Source organism: Mugil cephalus, chromosome 8 (genome assembly GCF_022458985.1).
Source record: "Mugil cephalus isolate CIBA_MC_2020 chromosome 8, CIBA_Mcephalus_1.1, whole genome shotgun sequence".
Lineage (NCBI taxonomy): Eukaryota > Metazoa > Chordata > Actinopteri > Mugiliformes > Mugilidae > Mugil > Mugil cephalus.
In genome coordinates, this window is record NC_061777.1 from 18555403 (window position 1) to 18579075 (window position 23673).

At 45.4% G+C, this 23673-nt stretch overlaps 1 protein-coding gene across 1 annotated transcript; it reads right to left on the reverse strand.

The window, feature by feature from the left end:
- Window positions 1–156: 156 nt before the first annotated feature.
- Window positions 157–23146, reverse strand: grk5l (G protein-coupled receptor kinase 5 like). Its single transcript, XM_047591386.1, has 16 exons — window positions 22630–23146; window positions 10830–10925; window positions 10604–10716; window positions 6829–6906; window positions 6415–6512; window positions 6143–6235; window positions 4877–4940; window positions 4430–4570; window positions 4153–4343; window positions 3970–4007; window positions 3706–3795; window positions 3414–3622; window positions 3182–3319; window positions 2798–2935; window positions 2543–2674; window positions 157–2440 (listed from the first exon to the last, which is right to left on the reverse strand). The coding sequence occupies exons 1-16, from the start codon at window positions 22679–22681 to the stop codon at window positions 2357–2359; spliced, it is 1755 nt and encodes a 584-aa protein (XP_047447342.1). The 5' UTR covers window positions 22682–23146; the 3' UTR covers window positions 157–2356.
- Window positions 23147–23673: the final 527 nt, after the last annotated feature.

Genomic DNA, 23673 nt, shown 5'->3' on the forward strand with positions numbered 1-23673 from the left:
GTCTCACATCCACAAGAAACTACAAGAAAAATGTTATTAGAAAATTAAAGCATCCAACTGAAAATGAACCAGAAAATGTTCTGTGCACACACGGATGGAACAGACGACAAAAACAAATAAATATATAAAATAAAAAAAAAAGAGGCAGACCAACTGTGGAGTACTCAAACTATAGTACAGAGTTTATTGGGACTTGAAGGACACAGTGGGTTTGGCTTTCACATGCACTCAGCACTTTTCTGTACATCACATTAAGAGGGGAAACTCCCTCATTGACTCCTTCCTCTCCACCCTTTACTCCTCCTTCCCTTCACTTCCAACAAACGGTGTGAACCGGTTTGTATTTGCGTCGACGTGTCGCCCAGCGAAAACAAACGGATCACCGCAGTCGGAGAATAAACAAAGTGCTGATGTCTGTGTGGGCATTGTCTGCGAGATCATGCTTACAAGGAGGCACTTCAATCTGATTCAGAATCACTTTTTTTTTTATCAAGTACGCAAAGAAAACAAAACAGACTAGTGTGAGATCGTTAAGGACGATTATTAAAATTACCGCATGGGACCAGCTTTCACCGCCTCAAACAGGGGGGAATAGCACGTTTCACCTAGCTTCTCCTCTCATTTAATCGGCTGCACTGCTGTGAGAAGGGCACTTCTTTGTGTGGTGCTCGCGGGATCTTCTGGAGTCTTCCTCTCCTCCTCCTCCTCTGCTCTGACGTGAATGAACTGGACTGCTCAAAGAGAAAAAGATAAACCTACACATAGCCATCGATACCCTGTGTCTTTGATTATGGTGGACACAAAACAGGAGGAAGACCGTTTTGATTTGTGAGGCATTTTGAAGAGCACGTGAATTGTAAAGGGGTAAAATACGAAAAACCTGTACATGAGACAGCAATGGCTATGCAGCAATATCATCTCTCTCTTTTTTTTTTTTTTTTTTGAAAGTGGAAAAGGCATTGGGAGAACAAGAACACTTTAGTTTTGGATGTAGAAAACAAGAGGCATGTGACAATATCAATACAACGATGTGCCTTAATGATCAGAGGTAAAACATTTTCATTTGGTAACAAAACAGCATGACATTAGTTTAAATTGTGCAACTTTGCAAGTCAGGCTGAGTGCATGTGTTCCTCTCCACTGCACGGGGGGGACTGTGCAGAAAACTGAGCAATGAACAAAAAAAAAAGAAAAAAAAAAGAAAAAAAAGGAGGATCTCCGTTTCTGTACAGCATATTAATTTGTTTTTCAGACTCCACATAATGTCAAATATAAAGTGACACTGTAAACCGAGGGAGACGCCTGTATGTGTATACAATGGTAACATCAGTGGAATGAGGTATGCAGAAGCGAAAGGGATACAGCTGTCCATACTTACACATGTCCATGCAATGAAAACACAACACGATTCTCACAATTCCGTGTATGTGTGTGTGTGTGTGTGTGTGTGTGTGTGTGTGTGTGTGTGTGTGTGTGTGTGTGTGCGCGCGTGTGTGCGTGTGCATCAATCTGATTGTGTGTGCTGCATGTATGTGTGCTTTAAGCGATATGATATGTCTGCAGGCTCATAATTAGAGAAAAGTGTATAAAACGGATCGCGCGCGCTGATCCTCCTGTGGTTCTAAACGACAGCTAAAAACCTTCAAAAACCAAGAATTCAACTTGACAACAGTATCACAAGTCTAAACTGGAATCTTTGGCCTGAGTGTATGCAAGGCAATGTACATCATGTGTTGAGGTTGTTGAGGTGACGTGTTCTGAATGTTTAGCAGTAATCTGAGGTATGGGAGGTGAAATACAGAGGAAAGAATAAGTTAAGAGTTGTGAAAGACGGTGAGACTCGGTGGATGCGGATGTATGGATGTATGGATGGAGAGATACTGGTACAAGGTACAAGCCAGAAAGTACAAGACTGAAAATGACTGAAAAAAAAAAAAAATCCTTTCCTGAAAAAACTAAACAAAAAAAAATAATAATTCACCAAGACCCCATCTTCTCTTCCCTGTGGTGGTCTTTATTATACAGTGGATCCCCTGAATATTAGCTTGTTTTCTATCCTTTTTTGTTTTCATCAACATCAGTGGCTCTGTTCTGTAGTCCAACAATCCTGAGGGTATGTAAGGTTTGTCTGAATATTTCCAAACGTCTCTGCAACATTGACCATCCTACCACAAATGCCCAGGGTCTCAGGGCCTGGTCATCCCCCCCTCCCTCCCCATGGGCTGACCATTTAGGCTTTTAGACAGGCTGTCTCCGGCTGCTGCTCAGGCCCCAGCTGTGGACCAATCAGCAGCGGGGAAGCCCTTTCGGAGCTCCTTCCCTTTGTATGTGTGGCTCCCACACTGTCACGGTGCCACTAGGGGGCAGAGTTGGACATGGAGTCCACAGAGTTTACGCTGGAAGACTGTGCACGGCTGTTGGAGATAGACACCTCTGGGTGCTGCAGTAGATAAGGAGAAAAGACATTTTAGTTTTTTGTGGGTTGCTTACATTGAAGGCGCGTGTTTAGTGCTTTTGCGAGTGAGTCCGTTTGTCCACTTACATGCCTCCTGAAGATCCTGTCCAGCAGGCTGCGTCTGGGCGGCTCAGGTGGCTGATTCCAGTCCAAATCTGGAGGTCTCGTCCCTTGAGATCCAAACACATTCAAATCTCTGAAACACTCGGTTTCTATCATCTGAAAGAGAGGACAGAAAATAAAAGGGAATAACAACAAGAAGTTTAGTGAACCGCGAGTGAGTTTTTCCAGCAGATGTACGAAATGCTCTGAGCACTGAAATATGTCATATAAAGCACTTACCTCATTTTGCCATGGGATGGAAACACTGCCTGTAGCAAATTTGGAGTAGAAGTCGTTGTCAGTTTGGTCCAAATTTACTCCCTTGACTGTGGAGAACTGCTCTATGTCCAAAACATCCTTACAGTACACTGCCCGAGGCTGAGCGAGGGCAATGACCATGAAATAGACGGGGTTAAGAGGAAAAACAGGAGACAAGTTTATCTTAGGAGATGACTTATCATCATGGAATTTTACTCGCTGTTCTTGAGAGATCTGCTCTTTTCCTTCAGTTTTTATTGAGGTCACTACGAAAAGTCCCGACCAACCAACAGAAGAGTTCCAGGGAGCTTCATGCAAGTCAGATTTAAAGAGAAAACGCGCGCGGTAACATAAACTAATACTCACGTCAGGCACAAAGGGAGGCTCCACGATTCCAGCCTCCATCCTTTTGAAGTTAATGTTTTTGAAGAACGAGTGGGCCTTGATGCCCGCTGCTCCGTCCGCCTTGCACCCCAGCCTCTGCTTGGGGTCTTTGGTGAGCAGCTGGGCGAGCAGAGGCAGAGATGAATCACTCAATTATTCATCGTTCGCGTCTCTCCTTCTCTCTCTATACAAACATCCTTCCATCAAGCCTCACCATTCTGCAGATGGCCTTGGTGTCCTCCGTAAACTTGTCGCTGTACTCCTCCTCCTCCTCCTGCACCCTCCTCTCCACCTCCTCCCGCTTCACTCGCTCTTTGCGGGCGCGGAAGGGCGATCGGCCAGCAGTCATTTCATAGATGAGGCAGCCCAGTCCCCACCAGTCAGGGCTCATGCCGTACTTTTCATTGTTTATCACCTCCGGAGCTGCGGAGAAAGGGGAAGCGGGTCGTCAGGGTTTAAGAACGTGGCAATTTACCTTTAAAAATGCTGAGCGCGGTTCTTCTTACCCATGTAGCCCACAGTCCCCACTCTGCCTCTAATCAGTTCTCCATCAGGCACTTTGATGGCTAGCCCCAGGTCAGAAATGCGAATGTGTCCTGCAGTACAACATGAGAGCCATCAGGAATCTGTAGCACTGCTGAATGTGTTTATGTGTGCAAAACTGCTTTATACATACCTACAGTATGTCGGCATGAGGCATTATTGTAGTTTAACAAACAAAACGCTGTGCAATAAGAATAAATGCGAGCTAATGAAGATTAAAAACTCACCATTGTCATCTAATAGGATATTCTCTGGTTTCAGATCCCTGAAAATAACACAGACTGTGAGTTAAAAATCCATGTTCAGCAAAGTTAAAATTAAGAATAACAACAATGCATTCCAAGAAGCAGAAAAACTTCTCTGGGAATCAAACTGGCATGAACTACACGTCAAAACGCTTTCACGGCTACCTGTAGACAATAGATTCCTTGTGCAAATGGTCGAGTCCGCAGCCGATTTGAGCAGCATAAAACTGGACCCTGTCTTTCTCGAAGCCCGGGGTGCCCATGTTGTAGATGTGAAACTTCAGGTCTCCGCCGTTCATGATGGTCAGCACCAGGCAGAGGGCGTCTTTGGTCTCATACGCGTACGCTAAGCTCACCTAGAGGAGGACGAGGACACGTCAGATGGCGCAAACAGATCCCCGAATCTCACGTGCCCTCGAGCTCCCCTTCCGCATTTACTCACAACAAATCTACTGTTGACTTTCTCTAAAATCTGCTTCTCGTTGAGCGCCATGGACTCTCCTTTCCTCTTCTTGATCCTCTTCTTCTCCAGCTTCTTGCAGGCGTACATCTTCCCCGTTGCTCTGACCTGGCAGGCACATACCTGTGAAGAAGAAGAATGCATCAATATGTTTCTATAACCGCTTCTCCTCTATGGGGCCTATCCCAACTGTCACCTTGGACTGGGTGTCTAACGCAACCACAACCATTCACACTCACACCTACGGCCAATTTAGAATCACCAATGAACCTAAGGAGCATGTGTTTAGATAGAACCCACGCAGACACAGGGAGAACATGCAAACCCCACACAGAAAGGCCCCAGTTGGATTCCAGCTATACTGCCCCAATATGTTATACATTATTGTTAAATCCCAGTACTTCATGATTCACATTTCCCACATCTTACCTCTCCGAATCCCCCTTTCCCCAGCACTCGGTACTGTCTGAACGTGTCTTTAGTGATCGGTTGCCTGACAAGACACAGAGACGGCAAAATCCATTAATAGACGCTTATATAGTATTGATTAAGACAGAGATATCATCTGGGGAACTCGATACCATCCTGAGTCTGTTTCCTGGACGGAGGGTGGGGCCACTTGTGCGCTTTTTCGCTTTCCAGACGAGGATACAATCACGGCTGCGGTGAAAGCCAGCTGTTTACTTGAAACTTCCTTTGATATGCAATCTGCATAAAACATTTTCCTTGTCCAGAGTCGTCACACTCCGTAGTCTGAGTCATTTTATCTGCTTAATGTCCTCTTAAAAATTTGAGACGGCTTTTGTCTTTGTGTGCCAGTATTTAAAAACCATTAAAGTTTATGGTTTTATTGTGTGGAAAGTCTTGATCTGCGCCAACAAATATGTGTGACGATTGTTATTGATGTTCGCGACTTTATAACCACATTTCTGTTCTATCAGTCTCAACTGGGGTTTTCACATACATTTTTTAATGAATACAGTTGGAAAACTTTTCTCCTACACCAGCTTAAAACTCCTACACAAACTATGTATGGTTGGTGGAGTATTTTCATTTTTTATTTTTTTTTTCCATTATATTTCATCTCTTCTGCATACAATAGAAATTATACTTTTTACCCGACTGTGTTTATCTGACATCTATAGTTACTAGCTTATAAACTTTACACACAAAATTATATGACCAATATATAGAACTATGACCTTATGTGAGTAAACTTCCCTACGGTGTATAAAGAAGCTGAATTAGTTTCAGCTGCGACTTTAATGCATCTGAACACGTTGACCATTGGACAGAGTGACTCTAAAAGCTTATAAAATTTGCTTTTGCACAAACAAAGAAGCATAGTGTTTAAAAACTTCCTCGGTATTTGTATGTAGTGAAACTGCAATTGGAAATGAAACTCCTAAGTTCAGTAAACTAGTTAATCGGCTGAGCGTTGGCTTAAAACGCCGGACGGATTGTTACACTGAACTGTCATTATTGTGAAGTGTTTAGAATAGACAGGCACTTTAAGGAAAAAGTACTCGACGGGTGACTGGATGACGATGAATCTTTCTGTCCTCCGCCGTAAGTCATCACGTCTGAAATTTGCCTACAGTTGCTAGATAAGGCTCATGCACGTCTATGAGCTAATTTGCCGCTCCACACAAATACAAAGTATAAATAGGTGCAAAGAGGCAGAACCCAACCAACCTCTCCAGCATCTTCCACTGCAGAAAGCGATCAAAGTACATGCTGTTCTGGTAGTCCGCGAACGGAGCTGCGCTCAGGTAGTCGTGGACGGCCCTGGGCCAACACACAACACAACAGTGAAACTCGGTGAAAACACTTACAACTGAGAGCATAACGCATTAAAAATGTAGTTGGTAAAGGACTTAATGTGAGGGAAAAACTACAGTGACAAGGCAGAAAAAAATAGGGGCGTGTCCGGGAGACAGGTGAGAGCGGATGAACGAGCAACTCACTTGCGGCAGTTGTTGAAGATCTCCTTACATGGACTGAGCTCGAGGTTCTCTCTGCACTGGTCTGCAAAAACCTCCGCTATGTCTACACGCTGAGGTGACTACATCAACACATATAAACACACACAGTAACGTACGCGCACACATGCACAAACACGTCGCCATTTATTACGACCACTACATCAAACTGAGGAGAAATATATGTAACTTCTTAGCTTTTTCCGACACTACAGTTTGAAGTGCTACACCGGGCGAAGAACCATAGGGCGCCGTAACTCAACATTATTGTCTGCTTAGAATTATTTCCATAAGTTTTAAACATCGCCCTACAAGGCTACAAAATTAGCTTTTACAAAAAAATGTGAAATAAGGCCGGCTCGGACGTTGATAAAATGTTTACCAGATAAAGGATCTTACTTGTTTTGAGAGAAAGGTCTTGATGATCTGGTCGCCTCTGCTTTTTCTTTTTTCATCAGGCGTCACCTCATAGTCTTCCTAAATAAAAAAATTAAAAAAAAAAAACACCTAAGCGTCTTCATCAATATTCTGTGCACAGGATATTCTGTATGATATGTTACTGTTAGCATCAATCGATGTCATAAGAGGAGCAAACATTTCATTGCCTTTATAGCCGCATGTTTCCTGCTAGGAACTGAGGCCCAATGCACCAAGTTAAAAACAAATACTCATTTGGATTCAGCAACGTCTCGCTTTCCAGGCTAAGTCAGTTTTATCTGTAGAGGCCCAAATCACAAATTCACCTCTGCTTTATAATCAGTACAACATAGGGCACCAACTTGATTTAAACAAAAAAAGAAGAACTTTGTTCTTATGTTAAGAATGTTTGTCAAGCAAAAAAAATTTTACTTTCTTAATACAAGATGATTTGATTAAGCATAAGAATATTTTGCCTATTTCTAGGAATGCTGTTTTTGCAGAGTGAAGGGTATAACCTCTTAATTTACTACAGGATGAGATTTTCATTTTTATTTTCCAGTAAAAAAGTTTGTAGGTCTCTGGTTCAGCAGCAATAAAAATAAAGGCTCTATCAGCAACACACAAGAGAATTTATAATATAAACAAGTATTATGCAAGTATCACTCTGATGAGGATTTGGGACTTTGGCTGTAGAACTAAAACCGGATGTTCAACTTTTCCTTCTTTCTGCTTCACAAATAGGAAAAAAAAACTCTACGTCTGCCTTCATTAAGGAAGGAAGCCCTTAATTTGTTGTTTCGTGTGAATGATGGAGCAGCTGCTGTTTAGCGGTGACAGGGGCACTTCACAGATACACACCTCTCACTCTGTGTATCGATGTCACTCTCACATGCTCTCAGCTGCCTGTTTGAGCATATGTGGCTGCTGAAACAGGTTTGGCTGTTACACGCCGTTACACGCAGGACAATGAGGCAACGACACGAAAATCGCATTTCGTAGCCTGCGCTTCGAACTCCTCAAAACAAGGGTGGAGGGGGGCGGGGGGTGGGAAGCAACATGGCGTCTGTGCTGCACGCTGGCCCGACTCTTTCTATTAGTGGGTTTTTTCCAGCACGGCCCTGTGTTGCCTGGCAACCACACAGTAAACACGGTGGGATTCCTTGAGGTCCTGGAGTGTCACAGTGTGTCACACCAGCGTCACCAGCTTTCCACTACAAAACACACACACACACACACACACACACAAACACACATTCACGTATATATACAGTGCATGCACACATGAGCCCCAGAGCTTAGGGGAAAAACTGGCTTTAAAAAGCCACAGCGTCACTGCCACTTCAGAACAAAGCCAGCGATAAATATGCGCCGTAACGTAAACACGTACCAGAAGAGAATGACTGAAAAACAGAGAGATAGGGAGAAAGAAAAAAAAAAAGGTGGCTGCTGCTGCTGCCAACCGTTAACTAACAGAGGATGTGTTATCGGAGGTTCCAGAGAAATTACACACACAGGATAAATGAGCCATGTGATTCCCACCCTTTGCCAGTGGGGGGTCATCCAGAGGGGAAGGAGGACGCCCTTTTAGCCTTTTAGAAGCAGAAGGGATCCAACACACACACACACACACACACACACACACACACACGCTCGCGCACGAGCACACCTTCTCATGATGTAAGAGGAACCACTGGAACCTCCGAGCGCATTCCTTTCTCTGCTACACACACTCAAGCACACACTCAAACACTCCCTCCTCCACCTGAGGTGATGTGCTCATGCGTTCCCATGGCTCGTCACACTCGTCCTCAGTTTACCCAAAAAGAGCAGCAGTTCCTTTATATTTCCCTGACCACCAGACCAGATGAAATAATGACACCGTCTAGTAAACACTTGAAATGTAAACACCTGCGCAGTAGTACTCACCCTCAGACCTGGTTTACTGTCGAGCGGGGGTGACTAAGAATGGCTTAAGAGTCGGTCACACGGACTACGGAATTAGCTCCGACATGTGTTTGGGACGAGCGCGCGCGTAAATGGTTTTCTCGCCGTCACTTCTTAGGGCCGTGTTGTTAATAGGGGGCAGAGAATGGGAGGGATGGGGGGGGGGGGGGGGGGGGGGGGGGGGGTTTGGTTGGTGGTGGTGCGGGAAACAATGCTGTCCTTTCTGCCCTGTCACATGGCCACAAAGATATTCTGGCCATAGAAAGATAAAGACTTAAATGTGTCATGTGGGAGGTATTTCGTCTAGACGCAAAGAGAAAGAGGGGAAGGGGAGAGAAGGGGGCAGGGAGGCAACAAGCTGGGTGGACTGGGGATCTGGCTGGTTGAATAATCACTACTCAGTTTAATTGTCTCCCCTGGCTGCATGACCCAGCACTGGCGTATTTGGAGGCTACGCTGTAATCAAAGTGAGTGCACTGAAAAGGCCTACGTTCATCCACTAAAGAGCGCCATTTCTCCAGATACTCCGATAACACCTAGTCGCACCAGGTTGCCCATTACAGAATTGATCATGTGCCGTTTACAACAAAGGAGAGATTTATGAAACCTAATCCATACTATAATAACTTCAAACAATGAGGCGGGTTTTTCACTTCTAGCCAACAACCATGGATTTTGTTCAACCCATCAGACACCTTAAGGGTTGGTGTTCCAAATACAATGCCAGAAAACATAGTTGTTAGCTAATAGCATGCTGCATGGTGGTTGTTGCTCGGGTGTTTTTCGTCTTGGAAAGTAAAAGAAAAAAAAAAACTCCTCCTTCAGAGCTCCATGTCTACTGTTGGACTCCTGTCAGAGGCTTTTTGTACCAGTACAAGATGTTTCCCTCAGCTCACTGAACCAGTGCACAAAAAAGAAAAACAGTAGTGACAAAAGCAAACAAAGTACAGTTCTGGGTCCTGGAACACAGGCTACAGCCTACTACCGAATACTGACACAGAGTTATTTCCTCTCGTGCAGGCGCAGAAGGTACGTGCACGTTGGCCATGGGCCTTTGCGTGTTCAGGAGCTAGTGTTTGTTCCAGATATATCCAGCATGAGGTGATGTCACCATCAGCCACTAGTTCTTTAATGGCATTTTAGTCTGTCCTGGTCTTTAAGTGCTTTGTCCATTCTTTGATTAATACTATAGGGATAAAGACAGTTGATTTTCCCCACTTATTTCAAGGGGAGGGCATCGACAACATTTTATTGATACCGAAGTCATTATCGATATGATTCTTTATTGAGTCCCTTATAAATTCCTCCTGTGAATTTTCGGTTTAGAAACAGTAGGCGTTTGTGGTTTCATGTAATTTCACTAAACAGAACTTATGTACGAAAACAAACAGGAAACTGGTCTCTGGTTCCTCACTAGCTCTGCTGAGACTTAGCGTTAGCGGCCCACGTTGACCGAACACATGGCACTCTCTGCATTTAATGCCGTGAGTCGTCCACAAATGCTTCAGCATGTTGGTGGTGTTGCCTCCCTTGCTTAAATTACGGTGCTGCACAAGTTGCACCTTGTGTGTTACAGTCCCTTCTGGTGGAGCGAAGCCACACTTTGGACCGTTCAGTCTCTCTGTATCGATAAGGGGAATCGATAAGGGGAAGGCTAATGGTGTCGATGAATTGGAACCGGTTCTTTGTAAGAAGCAGTTATCGACACCCATCCCTACTTATTTCTAATGTTTCTTTCTGGGATTACTAATGGCAAATTTCTATTAAAAAGATGTCCACTTAAGACGTGTGGGTGTGTGTGTGCGTGTACCATTGCGTCCAGTAGCTGGATGCATCGTTGTAGTTTCGGTCTGGTCTCACAGTAAAGACGGAACAGTAGCCGTCCGATAGGCTGTTTCTCACAGATGCTCACATAGTCTCTGTCTGCAGAAATAATAATAATAAAAAAACAAAACACACAGACTTTAAGATCAAACACGGCCTCAGGAAGCAGGCGTACACACTCTTCAGATAAAGGCAACCACGAAACCACGTACCGATGCTGTTTCCCAGTTCAGTACACTGGCTTATGTGAGGAAAGCGGAGGATCTCCTTCCATTTTTTGCTCCTCCCTTTCCGCTTGCCTCCTCCACCTGTGGTGACAGAGGAAAAACGAGAGGTGAAAACACACTAATCATGAGCATCATAAAAAGTTTATTTTCATCGGTGAGGAGCGAATGAAGGCCTAATGGCTAAAAGAAGAGGGAGGAAAAGGGGGGGGGTGTGGGCTCTCCCCTGAATGAAATCATAGTCTCAGCATGTATATATAATTCATAGATTGCGTCTCACTTCCTCCGTAAATCTCTCCTCTCTCCACTGACATTTTTCCTCACGCAGAGGCTTTTCTGAATGCGGAACAATTTGTGTTGATTACGTGTGTGTGCGTGTGTACGTGCGTGTGTTTGGGTCCGCGGAGACAGAAAGCCTATTCTGACCTGCTCAGTTCCCATCAGAACCAGACACTTTGCCAGACTGGATTCCACCGCGCTGAATAATCATTCCGCAGCTTCCTTCAGCAGCGTCACACACAGAAAAATCACTCGCACCCACATCGTCCCCTCGGATTTATCCCATTTATCTTTGCCTTTTTCGCTTCAACATTAAACGCCCGAACTGCGCCCTAATCACCTCCACCTTCTCTTCGAGTGCCCATCGGCTGTGGCTTAACACAAACGCGAGCGCTTGTTTCACCGCTTTTCCCGCGGCTCATGTTCGGTTTCGTGTTTTTCTGAATATGTCAGGACTGCTCTAATGAACTGACAGGGATTTCCTTTAACCGCTCCGCGCAGTGGAAACTTGGTGCGCGCTGCTCGCCCAGTGTGAGAAGCACTGAGAGCATGGGAGCCGGGGGGAAGCAATGACAAGCAGACATCTTTAAGTAATAAGCGAGGAATGCGAGAGGCAATACGTCATGCCGGAGCCTCTGAGTGAAGGCTTTAGCAGTTTTCCCATCAATCCTGCTGCATTAGTGGCTCCTCTTTTCAAAATGAGTGTGTTAATCTCAAATACACTCCGTTGCCTTTGTAATATTACAGGGCAGACTAGGTTAGACTTGAATTCAGTTAACAAAGTGAAGATTATAAGATTTGACACTCATAATTTACAACTTTATAACTGGAAACACGTTTGTTTGATACTTACTTGTAGAGACCCCATGACTATATACATATATATTTATAGATGAAGAATGACTGTAATAATAACTCAAGTCTCATTAACTTTCAGCACCTGCTCCTCATCAACACGACTCCTGACCAAACAAGCTATAAACAGGCACACTTCCTTATTTAAGCGGCAGTTGGTCAGTGGAAACCGTTAATATGTAAAATAACGCTCGTCCACAAAACATCAGCGCGGGTCGCTGTGTGGCCCAGTATTTTAATGTCTTTTAATAAAAACATAATGCTTGCCAAAAAGCACAACAGCACAGTGAGTGGAGAAGGTCATTCCCCACGGGGCCCACTGTGCTCACAATGCACGCACTTGTGCTACTGTAAGGCAGCCGTGGATAAAAGTGGCCACCAAATGGCATAGAGTTCCTGTGAAGGGTCAGCGACATGTCAAATGATTGTACCAAACTTCTGCACTCCACCCAGGCATTCAATTTCGACACAATGCACAGACAACCGCAAATAATGCAGTTCCTCCTTTGTCACTCCGTGTCCTATGTTCTGCCCCTCTCGCTACCCTGCAAACTTATTATTTTTTATTTTTTCCCTCCCTCCTCATCTTTTTGCTCTTTAAACTCATCTCTCCCACCATTTTGCGTTGTTATTTATTTATTTATTTATTTTTTTCTCCCTTTCAGCCTCTGTTGAGGGTTACTGTGGTTGTCACCTCTACCAAGTCGTGACTACGCTGCTGCCAACAGATGACTGACCTCATTTGCTCCTTCGGCCCCACCCACCAACCACCCTGCCCGCCACCCCTTGTTCCAGAGATGAGGCTGCGGGTTTACAGCTCTATGGGCATTTGATTAACGTCACAGATCAGTTGTGCGCATTCCTTTTAAATGCGGACATGAAGTAACGTCTGTGAGCGTTCCCTTGAGTAACCTCGTATTCATCATCGGATTTCTTTCCCCTTTCTCATTCGGGGATCTCCCCTCATTTTGGAACAGCACGGTCCGCGAGCGTGGTTATGGGCCAGTTATCAGGCCACGTTGGTTTGAATATGACAGATTTGTCAGAGCAAACAAGGCCGCTCTGCAATCCCTTCCTATACCTGCATATTTAATTTGTCCAGCTGTAGCAAACAACTTGAGGACTTTTTCCAGGAAGGAATGTGATTAACAGCAGAGGCCTGGTTTGTGCAAAGACCGCAACATCTGTTTGCAAACACAACCAACCAACAAGCGAATGTTAAGCATAAATTATTGTCCATATTGCAGACTGGTCCATCTGGATGCCAACAGGAATCATCCTTTTTAGTTGCAGCGTCCTTTGACATCTTATATCTGTGGCCATAGAAAAATACAACTCTTAATGGTGTGCTGCAGAGCTTGAAGAAGGATATATATATAAAAAAAAAGATATTGGGGGCCATTTACAAAAGGATTACAAAGAGCAGCATAGAAGAAGGACTGCAAAATCCCATGTATTGTTTTATGTTAACATCAGTAACTCAAGAGCTATTAAAAGCAGGAATATCCTCGTAAATGCCGTCCACAAAACACTGTCTTCTCAATCATTTACTTCCTCCTCCATTAAACAGATCTCACTCCCGCATAGTCTGTCACTTACACACGAGCTGAAATATGCTCTGCACAGTGAATATGCGGCGCACAGGAACTTGTCAGTCTAATTTGTTCCATGCGGCCAGTGTGGTCGCCGCCCTTTATTTATGTTTCTGCTTAGCAGCTCTGACATCACCGAGGCATGTCAAGTGAAGCAAAAATAAGGTCAGCGAGGGAATGACATGCGCCTGGCGCAACACCAGGGGGTTACCGGCATCCCAAACATCTGCGTGTGTTTGTGCTCGCGCAGTGTTTCTACCGTGACCTCTCTCTAGTAATGTCCTCATGCTCAATTTAACCAGCTCAGGGCAGTCCTGCAGGACCCATCCATTCACACATTCAAAAACGTCCCTGCTTAGCTGTGAGGTTATATTCATAAAGTGTTGACACACAAAAGGACTTGAGTTATTAACCAGATAGTTGCTCACGAACGCAGACATCCTCCCTGTGGTCTCGCTGTTACGCTATCTCACAGATGTGAACCATATATGATACGGTGTCTGCTGTGGACAACTAGCTGAAACCACATCCTGACAGTCGAGCTAGGCTTCTAGAGTACACTGTATGTAAAGATTGCGGGAAAATGTAATGCGAGGCCCACGAGCTCAAACAGAGACGAGCGCTATGAATATGAGGTGTTGTCTACACCTACACGATACAAAAAGTGAGAAAGGTTTTGGTAGGTTTCTGTGCCTCATCGTGCTCATCTCCTGCCTGTGCCGACCCGCTTGTTCGCAAACAACTGATCATCTCTTTCGACTATCCAACTCTTGCCTTTTCTCACATCACCTCCTTTGTTCGGATCTGTTAAATGTCGGCCTTGCGGTTGAGTCATACCGTGGTGGTCAGCGATGTGCCAGCACAGGGAAGGCAACCGGCACCAGACGGTGATACAAATGCCTTTGTCCTTTCAGAGCCTCCTTCTTCCTTCTGCCCCACAATGTCCAACTGTTTAATGCTTTGAATTGATTTGCATGAGGGCTACTGCAGGTAAAAGCCGGACTTCTTGTTTAGGCAAAAGAAAGCAGGCGAGGTTTGCACTGGCACTCTAAAAACATCCTCTTCCTGACTCAGCGCACTGCAGCGAACGGCTTTTGCTTTATCACGAGAAACATCTCGATGACACAGGACCAGATACTCATCTGTTGCAAAGACAGTAGAGGAGCTGCAGGAAAATAAATCGCACCTTTTGTTATTGCGCGTCTTCGTGGGTTATGCAGCCTGTCATGTGTGGCTGCTGTTATGTATGCAGCATAAACAGGGACGTAGGGGTAAATAAAGACGGAAGATACTATATTACGTATTATCAGTTTCCATGTAGTCTTATCACGCCAGCTGCCACTGTCAATAAAGACGGCTCTGTTTATTTTATCCATTTTATCAATGCAATGCTTTATAAAAACTTGGTCCCTATTTAGAAGACGCATGTGAAAAAAACGTCTCACTGCAGACAGTGTGTATGGTCTGTATGCCACAGGAAGCCGAGGGGGACACTGGCCAGACTTGAGCAAAAGGGGAGGACTATAGCAGGAAGACGCTCTTTGTTGGTTTGTTCCACCGTGATGTCATGTCGGTCCCTCTGTCCAGCCACCTTACTACCACGCTGAACGGGACTCGCCGCCCGCGCACTCTTTATTGTCGCAATAACAACAACGGGACGATCGGGCCATAACATCTGCGCTCGCGCCGTATCCGCAGATGTCACAGTGACACACATCTTTTACCTGGGAACGCCATTCTTTTGGCTAGCTGCAAAGTGTCACCTGTTGAACCGCTTAGCAAGGGGTCATAAACCTAAAATCAGCCACAGACAATAAAGGCTGATCTTATCAGCGGTACTGATGCGAGCGTACAGCTGTGTCCCAACAGCCGAGCGCGCTGCGCTGACAACAACAACAACCGAGGCTAACTTGACCTCAACAGTGTGGCTGTATCCAGCATGGAAACAACACATGCTTAAGATTTATTTGAGTATGCAATCGGCGTGTTTCCCCGCAGCGACATTTGCACAAAGATTTAAGAAGAAAAATAAACAACTTTAACAGTTTCCCTATCTTTGTGTCCTTGTAAACATTCGTGCTATAAATAGCAGCCAGCCTCAAGGGCAGTGGCAATGTGTTAATACAAACCGAGGTGGTCGAACCGGTCCATGACCTCAGAGCCGGTGAACTGTGACAGTTGTCGCTAGAGTAACTGTGAGTGTGTGTGTGTGCGTTCAGAAGAGAACCACCGTGTGCAGGAAGATACTCGGCGTGAAAGCCTGCACGCAAGGGCAAAAAAATCTCACAAAAGCAGCAGAACGCAGGGCACATTTCCTTTCTGGGAATAGTTAGGTGCCACAGGTTTCCTGTTCTATAAATATGTAAAATATGGAATGTGAGGCCGGGGGGGGGGGGGGGGGGGGGGGCTGAAATGAATAGACTGAAATCATATAACCTAGCGGGCAGTCCGATCAAAGGGCCGCACACAGCGCGGGGCATGCTGGGTAATGCATGCTGTTTGCATATCCATAAACATCAAGGAGGACAGAGCATAGTCCACATGGAGCTCGTCGTAATAGGACGCTCCCATCCTCTAACAAGGCGTTATGGTGTTTGTTTAAACCTTCATAAACGCTTTGATATGGTCTACAATTTCGCTGCGTAATCCTACATCTCATGACGGCCGACTTTTATTGGACCCGGAGGGAAATTCGACGTTACATCACAAGTGAGCAAACACCCAGGGGAGCGCTGGCAACGAAAACAAGAGCACCGACTTATCAAACTGATGGAACACATGACGCATTGTATGAAGATAGATATTACGCACGTACACACTCAAACAGTAAAAAATAAAATAAAATAAGGATATAAGTTGCTTTTCTTTAGCCGTTTCTCTTCTCTACTTGTTCTCTAATCTTCATACACAAACACACAGAAACGTGAACAGTCTTCTTGAAGATATTTGTTCCTCATCTTGCTGTTGTGTTGACATTTCGCGTTCTTTTGGCCCTGCTATGGCGACATCCCACGAAAGAAGGAAAGAAAGGAAGCGGCTGGAGACTGCCGCGTTGTGGCCTTAACTGGGCTGAAGTGCTCGGAGGAGGCTGCCGTTTCGGCTTCTACCCCATTTATCTGCTTTTCTGGGGCAACTTCTTCTTACTCAGTGTTTACTTCGCCGGCCTCTAGGGATGGAAGGTGCTGTGTTATATTTACTCTGTAAATACAATATAATAAGCCATAAACTGGTCTATTTTTAATCCAGGGCAAAGGTTCCCGTGAACAAATGAAATCACATACAGGCGTGACGGTTTCCACCTTCATAAATGTTACACTTCGTCACTGAGACTGATTTATCTCGACACTAAAGACGTAACGCGGCCGTATTTAATTGCAGGCCTTGTAACGTCTGACCCCAAACCGTGTCTGGCGGCATTGGGCGATGAAAAAGTGCACGGTCTGGCATTTAGCTGTTCATACATCAGGAGACATTAGAGAGGACAGCTCAAGAGTTACAGTAATGATTATTTGGTTTATGCACATCAAATATTCAACAGCTGTTCCATTAAAGAGCTATGGCAGCAGTGAACAGTGCAAGAAGTGCATCAAGACACAGTGAAACGCTGCATAAGTAATCACCTGTGTGTCCGACAACGGGGGAAAAAAGATATCATCGGTTTGGCCGCTCGCTGCATTTCTGGAGTACTTTAGTGGCAAGCTGTTAAACTTCACATTTTTCTGCATCCACTTTCCCTCAGCCCGCCTTGTCTACTTCTACTTCAGATAATTATCTCCTGTATTTCCCAGAATCCCACTCGACAACCCCCGGAGAACAGGCGTGAACTTGTTGCATCCAGCTGAGTTACGTATACTGTATGTGTGGGTAGAGGCAGCAGTAACAATAGAGATAGTAGGAGCCAGAGAGCTGAATTTTTCCACTCAAGAAAAAATGAGTCACACTCCTACTCAAAACACAGCGAGCCTTGTGGCGTGTTGTCGATGAAGAACCGGGTATCTCTGCATCTTCTCTGCTTTATATCTCCACGTGTAACTGCTGGTAGAGGATGGGGAACCGAGAAAGGAGCGCATGCATTTTAACTGAGGAGGACACACCTTGGAGGACAACGAAATACAGAAATGAAATTGATGTAGAAACATTTCAGCTTCAAGTGAAACGGTGCTGAAACACAGAAGTACGTCTTGCAGTGCTGATGGTGAAAAAAACAAAGCCATGAAAGTAGGTCTGTGTGGCTGCAGTTGCTAACATCCTGACAAATGTGCACAGGCCACTCGTGTGACGTGAAAACAGAAGAGATGTGTAACTGTTTTAAATAAACTGTGACATGCTGGTCGTCCTACAGCATGGGCCCAAGTCAGCGGGTCTTGTCGTATGGGGACTGCAAATGTTTTAACCAGATTTCCGAGCAGTCCATCCAACAGTTGAAGTACTTCCGCTTGGATCAATATGGATTTTTTTTTTCTTTCGATCACTGGCTTATTATAAAAGGTATTACCAGGAACCCTGACGCTGTCCGGATCTCATGTTACAATAACCACACTTACTATCAAGTGAATCACCTCTGAGGATAGCACAGGCACCAAACCAACAGCAGACTTTCTTTGCATGTCTTTGTTTTTAATGTCTTTCTTCAGGCAAGGAAACGACGGGCTGGTTTCCCTCTAGTGCATTTTACTCCCCCCTCCATTAAGGCTCTCTACCCAATAAAAGTTGACATCATTATTCCGTGGGTCCATCCTTTCAGTGTGGTCCTGAGGGAGGAGCACTCCAGGCAAGCGTTTGTTTTTTTCCTCCGTGTGAAAGTGGGAGAGAAAGTTTGAGTGTGACAACAGAGACAAAGAGTCTACTGTATATTATTCATACTCACATTACCATTAGCCAGCAGGTCGGAGGATCAAATGGGGAAACGAATGCGGGAGAGGCAACGCTGAGTGCGATAGCTGATGGTGCAAAAAAGGCTTCTGAGCTCATTTCACTAGAATTCTGTTCCCCCGGCTTGCAAAGACTTGCTGTGGCATCATACGATGAAGCAACAGCTACGCTCCCCCTATCCCCCCCACCCGACCTCCCCCTCTTGCAGAGGGAGCTCAGAGACTGGATGTGCATGTTCGGAGCACACACACACACAAATCAGTCGTACAAACACATACCTCAAGCTTGATATGCTATCTTATGCATACCTCTGACCAGTGCCTGATCCGTTGGCTTGTAATGTTGGCAATAACCAAACTATCCTCTTAAGAGCGGAGCGCACGGCACAGAAACACGACAGGCTTCAAGCCTTCAAGCACAACAAACCCCTCTCAAAGGTTGTCAGTGACAAACCATTTGCTCTTTGAAAGATCCCATAACATTTGGTATTTGACACGGCCAGATTTAGTTATAAATCACTCGAGGTTTTCGATTCAAATTTTTTCCATATGCGCTTTTGCGCACAGAGGTCAAGCGAGACAAAATTTGGCAACCAATACCTCTTAAATTAACATGGCCAGAACTAACCATTACTGTCATTATTGCAGCGAGCTGCTGATTAGTTAATTTATTAGCTGTTCATACATTTATTAGTTAGTCAGTGAGCTGTCACCAAGTGACAAATAATCTCTCTGCCCGCTGTCATGACTACACTACATAATACAAAAATCATAATTGCGGAGAAACTGCAGGCAGCTACATTTTCTGGCCATTTTTTCGACTCAGAAGATTAAACTCTGGACAAAGTTTTGATCATTCAGTCAGTTAATCAGTTCATTGAGCAATGGAACCAAATTATTGGTTCACCTCCACAAACTGAATTTGTATAGCTTTTTTTTTTTTTTTTTTTTTTTGCTTTTTTTTTACCCTTATGTAACTACAAGGTCCAAAATCACGACAGCCTGAATGAGAGAGCCCTCAGGCAGCGGAGTGGAATTCATCTAGCCGCCCAAACTAAATACCCCAGCTCTGTTACCGCAATTCAAGAAAGGCATCTGGATGCAGCCGTGCAGTTTTTCCCCCTTACTCTCATTCACTTCGACAGCCGATGACGTTTGCTCGCCTGGCTTGGAATCTACGACTGCTGCCAGCAAAAGTTGTGAATGGGGAGGCTGGCAGCACGCACACACACACACAGACACCCGCACACCCGCACACACAGAGGCAATAAGCTCAGGGTCTACTGTGCTGATGTTGCTCGCGTCAGAGTGGCTAAGTTCAGGTTACATTTAAACAAAGGAATTCATCCCCACACCCCTTCTCATCTGCTAACGCGCGCATAAATCTACAGCACACCTCGGTATTAAACCTGCTCAATATGTGTCAGCTGTAAATATAAAAAGTCCCATCTGAACACGTCAGGCCCGAGTGCCTTCTCTCCTTTTTGATCTGCAGTGACCCCCCCCCCCCCCCCTTCCCTCGCCTGGCAGGACTCGCACAGAAATAAATCAGCACTTCCTGCAACTCCGACGTGGCTAACAGTGCCGCTGATGTCAGATGATACTCAGGCGACCGTGCTGGAGAATCAGGGATTTCATTTCTCCGCACGCTCATCATCCGTAAAGAATCTCCGGCAGAGGCTGGAGAGCGGCTCCGCGGGAAGATGGAGCTCGGCTGGCAGTAGCCCACTCAGTTCGTTATGTAACGATCAATTTGATTAAATAGCTTATGGACTGCATCTAACTGATACGGTATAATACCATTTCGCTTTATGTAAGGCAGCGGTCACTTAACGAGATGGTTCAATACGGTGAGAGCAGCTTTTTTTTCCTCCCGTCCCCCCCTCTGTGGAAATTAAAGTGAGCGCGATTAACACAGAGCAGTAGATTGACTCTAAATCTTCTTAGTTTCATGGACTTTCACCAAGTTTCAGGTGTTTCTTTTTAATCTCCAGCTATTATCCAGTTCCCTCTAACCGGTGACGAGAGTTCAGGTCCGAACAGAAACGCAAGGTTGGGAGAGGACCTGTTTTGCCACTCTTGGCCTCTGGATATCAATGGCTTTTCTTTTTTTTTTTTCCTCGGCGCACTGCTGCCACTCACACTGTTTTTACCGACTCGGGGGGTGTGAGGACGCTGGTATAAACAAGACAGAGATTGCAGTGTAAACTGGGCCTTCCTGTTGTGCGTAGCTGCGAGCGTTTGGCCAGAGGATGCTCGCCTCTCGGTTCATCTCTGGCTCGTGATGCGCTCGCATAAACAAACAGGAATAAACAGTCTTTATTTGCACCATTCGCATTCTCTCGCTGTTGCTGGTACGTGACCTAAAATGAGCCTTTGTGTACACTGCACTCTGCCATACATACATTCAAAGGGAGAAGCAGAGGAGCCCTTGGCACTGGGCCCTGCGATACAAAACCATGATTCAGACCGCTGAAGGATACAACTGACAACAACCTGCGACATGTTTCAATGTGCACACACACCGCAACAGATCTTAACTGTTGAATCAGTCTCACATGACCGCGCGTACAAATGCATTTAGCAGTCTGCTGAGAAAGTCGTGCCTCAGCTATTAACTCAAAGAACCATTTCATTCAGTAATTGCAAAAAAAAAAAGGCCTTTTTCTCTCCCACACACAGGCAGTGTAAGGACTGGATGAACACCAATGGAGCAGCTGGGACAAGCTAGATCTGTCATGGGTCATTAACTGCTCTTATTAATTCATGAAGCCCGATTCACCCCGGCCCAGTCGCGCTCCGTTCGCATAAAACAGACATCTAGTCTGACCCACAGGCGAACGCATTCCTCACGAGGGCTTTGACAGCACGTCGGCCTTCTTGTTCACTTTAGTACTCCATTATTGGCCCCAAAATACCCCGAGCCCTCTCCGCAGACGAGCCCATTTTCAAGGTATGTCAGCATATTAACGTAAATGGAAGGAGCTTGCCTGCAGACCAAAGCCATTTCCTGCGCCACACTGCAACAGATACCGTTTACACGTGAAAGCACGTGCTGCCTCCAACCAAACTCTGTGTATGAGACCGCAGGCGCGTTTCAGAAACCGTACACATTTAGCGTGTTGCGCAAAAAGGTTTATATGATGTAAAAAAAAAAAAAAAGAAGAAGAAGAAGAAGAACAACAACAACAGCAAAGGTGCACAAAGTTGACCTCGAAGGGGGATTTCTGAGTATTTATTAACCCACCAATGTTTTAAGGGAGTTCTAGTAGGGCCCTCTAAGAATAAATGTATTCCATTTTAGTTTATCTGACTTGTTTTTGTTTTTTTTTAATTACTATTTTTGTGCTTAGAGTTAACAAAATATTCTGATGTATGCTAAATCCAACTGCTGACAAATGCTGACACATGTGGCTGCATAACCTGCAGTGACTGGATCCCATGAATGAGAAACAATCATGGAGTCACACTGCACAATGTTTACCTTCAGGCCTTCACTCTGCCCTCGGTACACTCCGTCTTTCTCAAAATTAGCTATTAGTGGCACCGTATGCCTTCATAATTCAAACTGTGAAGTCAAACCGCATCTGGCCTTCTTGTCCGTTTAGCCGTTTCTCTTCTGAACCGGGGTCTCTCTCCCTCTCTCTCTCCCTCTCTCTGCAGGCCCCTCACACAGATTTCAACACCAGTCACGTCATGAGATCACCGTTCAAATGCCAGCCAGCATTCGCGCATTTATTCCCACTCTAGAAAGGAGTTATTCCCTGCCTCGGCGTGTGCTTCAGCATGCATAATGTTGCGAAAGAGTGCTTTCATTTGCACAGACAGCGAAAGCGGATGTGGGAGGCAAATCCCCCCCACCCGCCACCCCTGCCGTTACATATGTGGGAAAACGCGAACGGTCTGTCAAAATCGGGGAGGATAAAACAACCCGGGGTTTCGGGTTGTGACTGATCAAAAGACTAACAGTTTGGCGGTGCCACGATGCTGCTCCTTGTGATGTATTACATAAGACTCTTCCCTTCCTGTTGCATCTGTGGGATTTACCTGCTGTAATGAGCCGTACAGTCCGCAGCGGCTGCCGTCATCACTACGATTATTCCCACCTTTTTCTGCATACCGAGCGCAAAAATATGACACAGCCAGGCCTGCATCACTATTTACACTTGGCTCCCGTTTGTGTCAACTTACCCTCTCTCGCTTTTAGCAGTACAGTGTTGGCTACTATGTTCTCCAGCTCCATCAAAAAAGATTCCTAAATGCAGAGGTTCTCGGAACTCAAGCGTCTGCAGCGAAAAACAGCGTCCCTCGGCTTGTGCGGTGCGTTTCTTTTCTTCACTCCTCGTCGGTATCCAAGCAAATCTCACTCATATCAAAGTCGTAAGGGATAAAACAGGATGTCACAGATTTGCTTGCAGTGTAAGCTGGGCATGGTTCTTGTTGTGGGCTGAAAGTGCGGCGCTGCATTTCTACTCCAATCCCCCCAAAACCATTCCATGCGTAACGTGGGTGCCAAATCACTCCGAAGCAAAAAACAAAAAAACAAAAAACAAAACTATCAATCAGGTGTCTCCGGTGAATTCAAATCCGGTTCTTTCAGCGAACCCTTTGCCACGGTACACCAGGATACCACCCGCTTTACCTTACAACAGCAAAGGTTGGCTGAGTGCACCAGAGAGGACATCAGCGCGCCCCCCTCCCCTCCAGTTGGTGCGTAATCAAAATGGGCTGGGCCTCCCTGTCAGAGCTGCGTCAAGCCACAAGGCACTAAACTCCACCAGAAGTTGAGCCAAGTGCTCAGTAAAATAAAAGCATGCCGCCGTTACCGCTTGTTTTTTTTTTCTGCGTCCTCTCGCTTTGCGCGTCAACGAGGAACCACGCCACGAGCCACCTGCTGCTCCCGCATGTCAGTCAAATTAGAGGTCGTGTCAGGTTGTGTGGAGATTTCTAGCACAGTGACAGTCAAGCTGTGGTGACTATGAACATTGAGACGGGAAAGGGGTGGAGTCGCCCTCTGGTGGTCGAATTCCTTGTTGACAAGAACGCAATCAATGCATTTTGCAGCAAAAGTCATTTTATTGTTTTGTAGCTGCTGATATATATTTTACAGTTCTTGAGCAGTGTGAGTTGTCCACATGCAAGAAAAGAAATGCATAGACGTGATGGATGGAGAAGAATTTGGGTTGAGCTCCTGAAGGTCCATGTCGACAATAGAAACTTCAGGTGTAGATAATA

Coding starts and splice junctions, on each gene's coding strand:
- grk5l (XM_047591386.1), bottom strand. CDS start 22,681: ATGGAGCTGGAGAACATAGTAGCCAACACTGTACTGCTAAAAGCGAGA. Junction 6,513..6,828: donor AGACCTTTCTCTCAAAACAA/GTAAGATCCTTT, acceptor GTGTTGATGTAG/TCACCTCAGCGTGTAGACAT. Junction 3,623..3,705: donor GGGGACTGTGGGCTACATGG/GTAAGAAGAACC, acceptor CTTTCTCCGCAG/CTCCGGAGGTGATAAACAAT.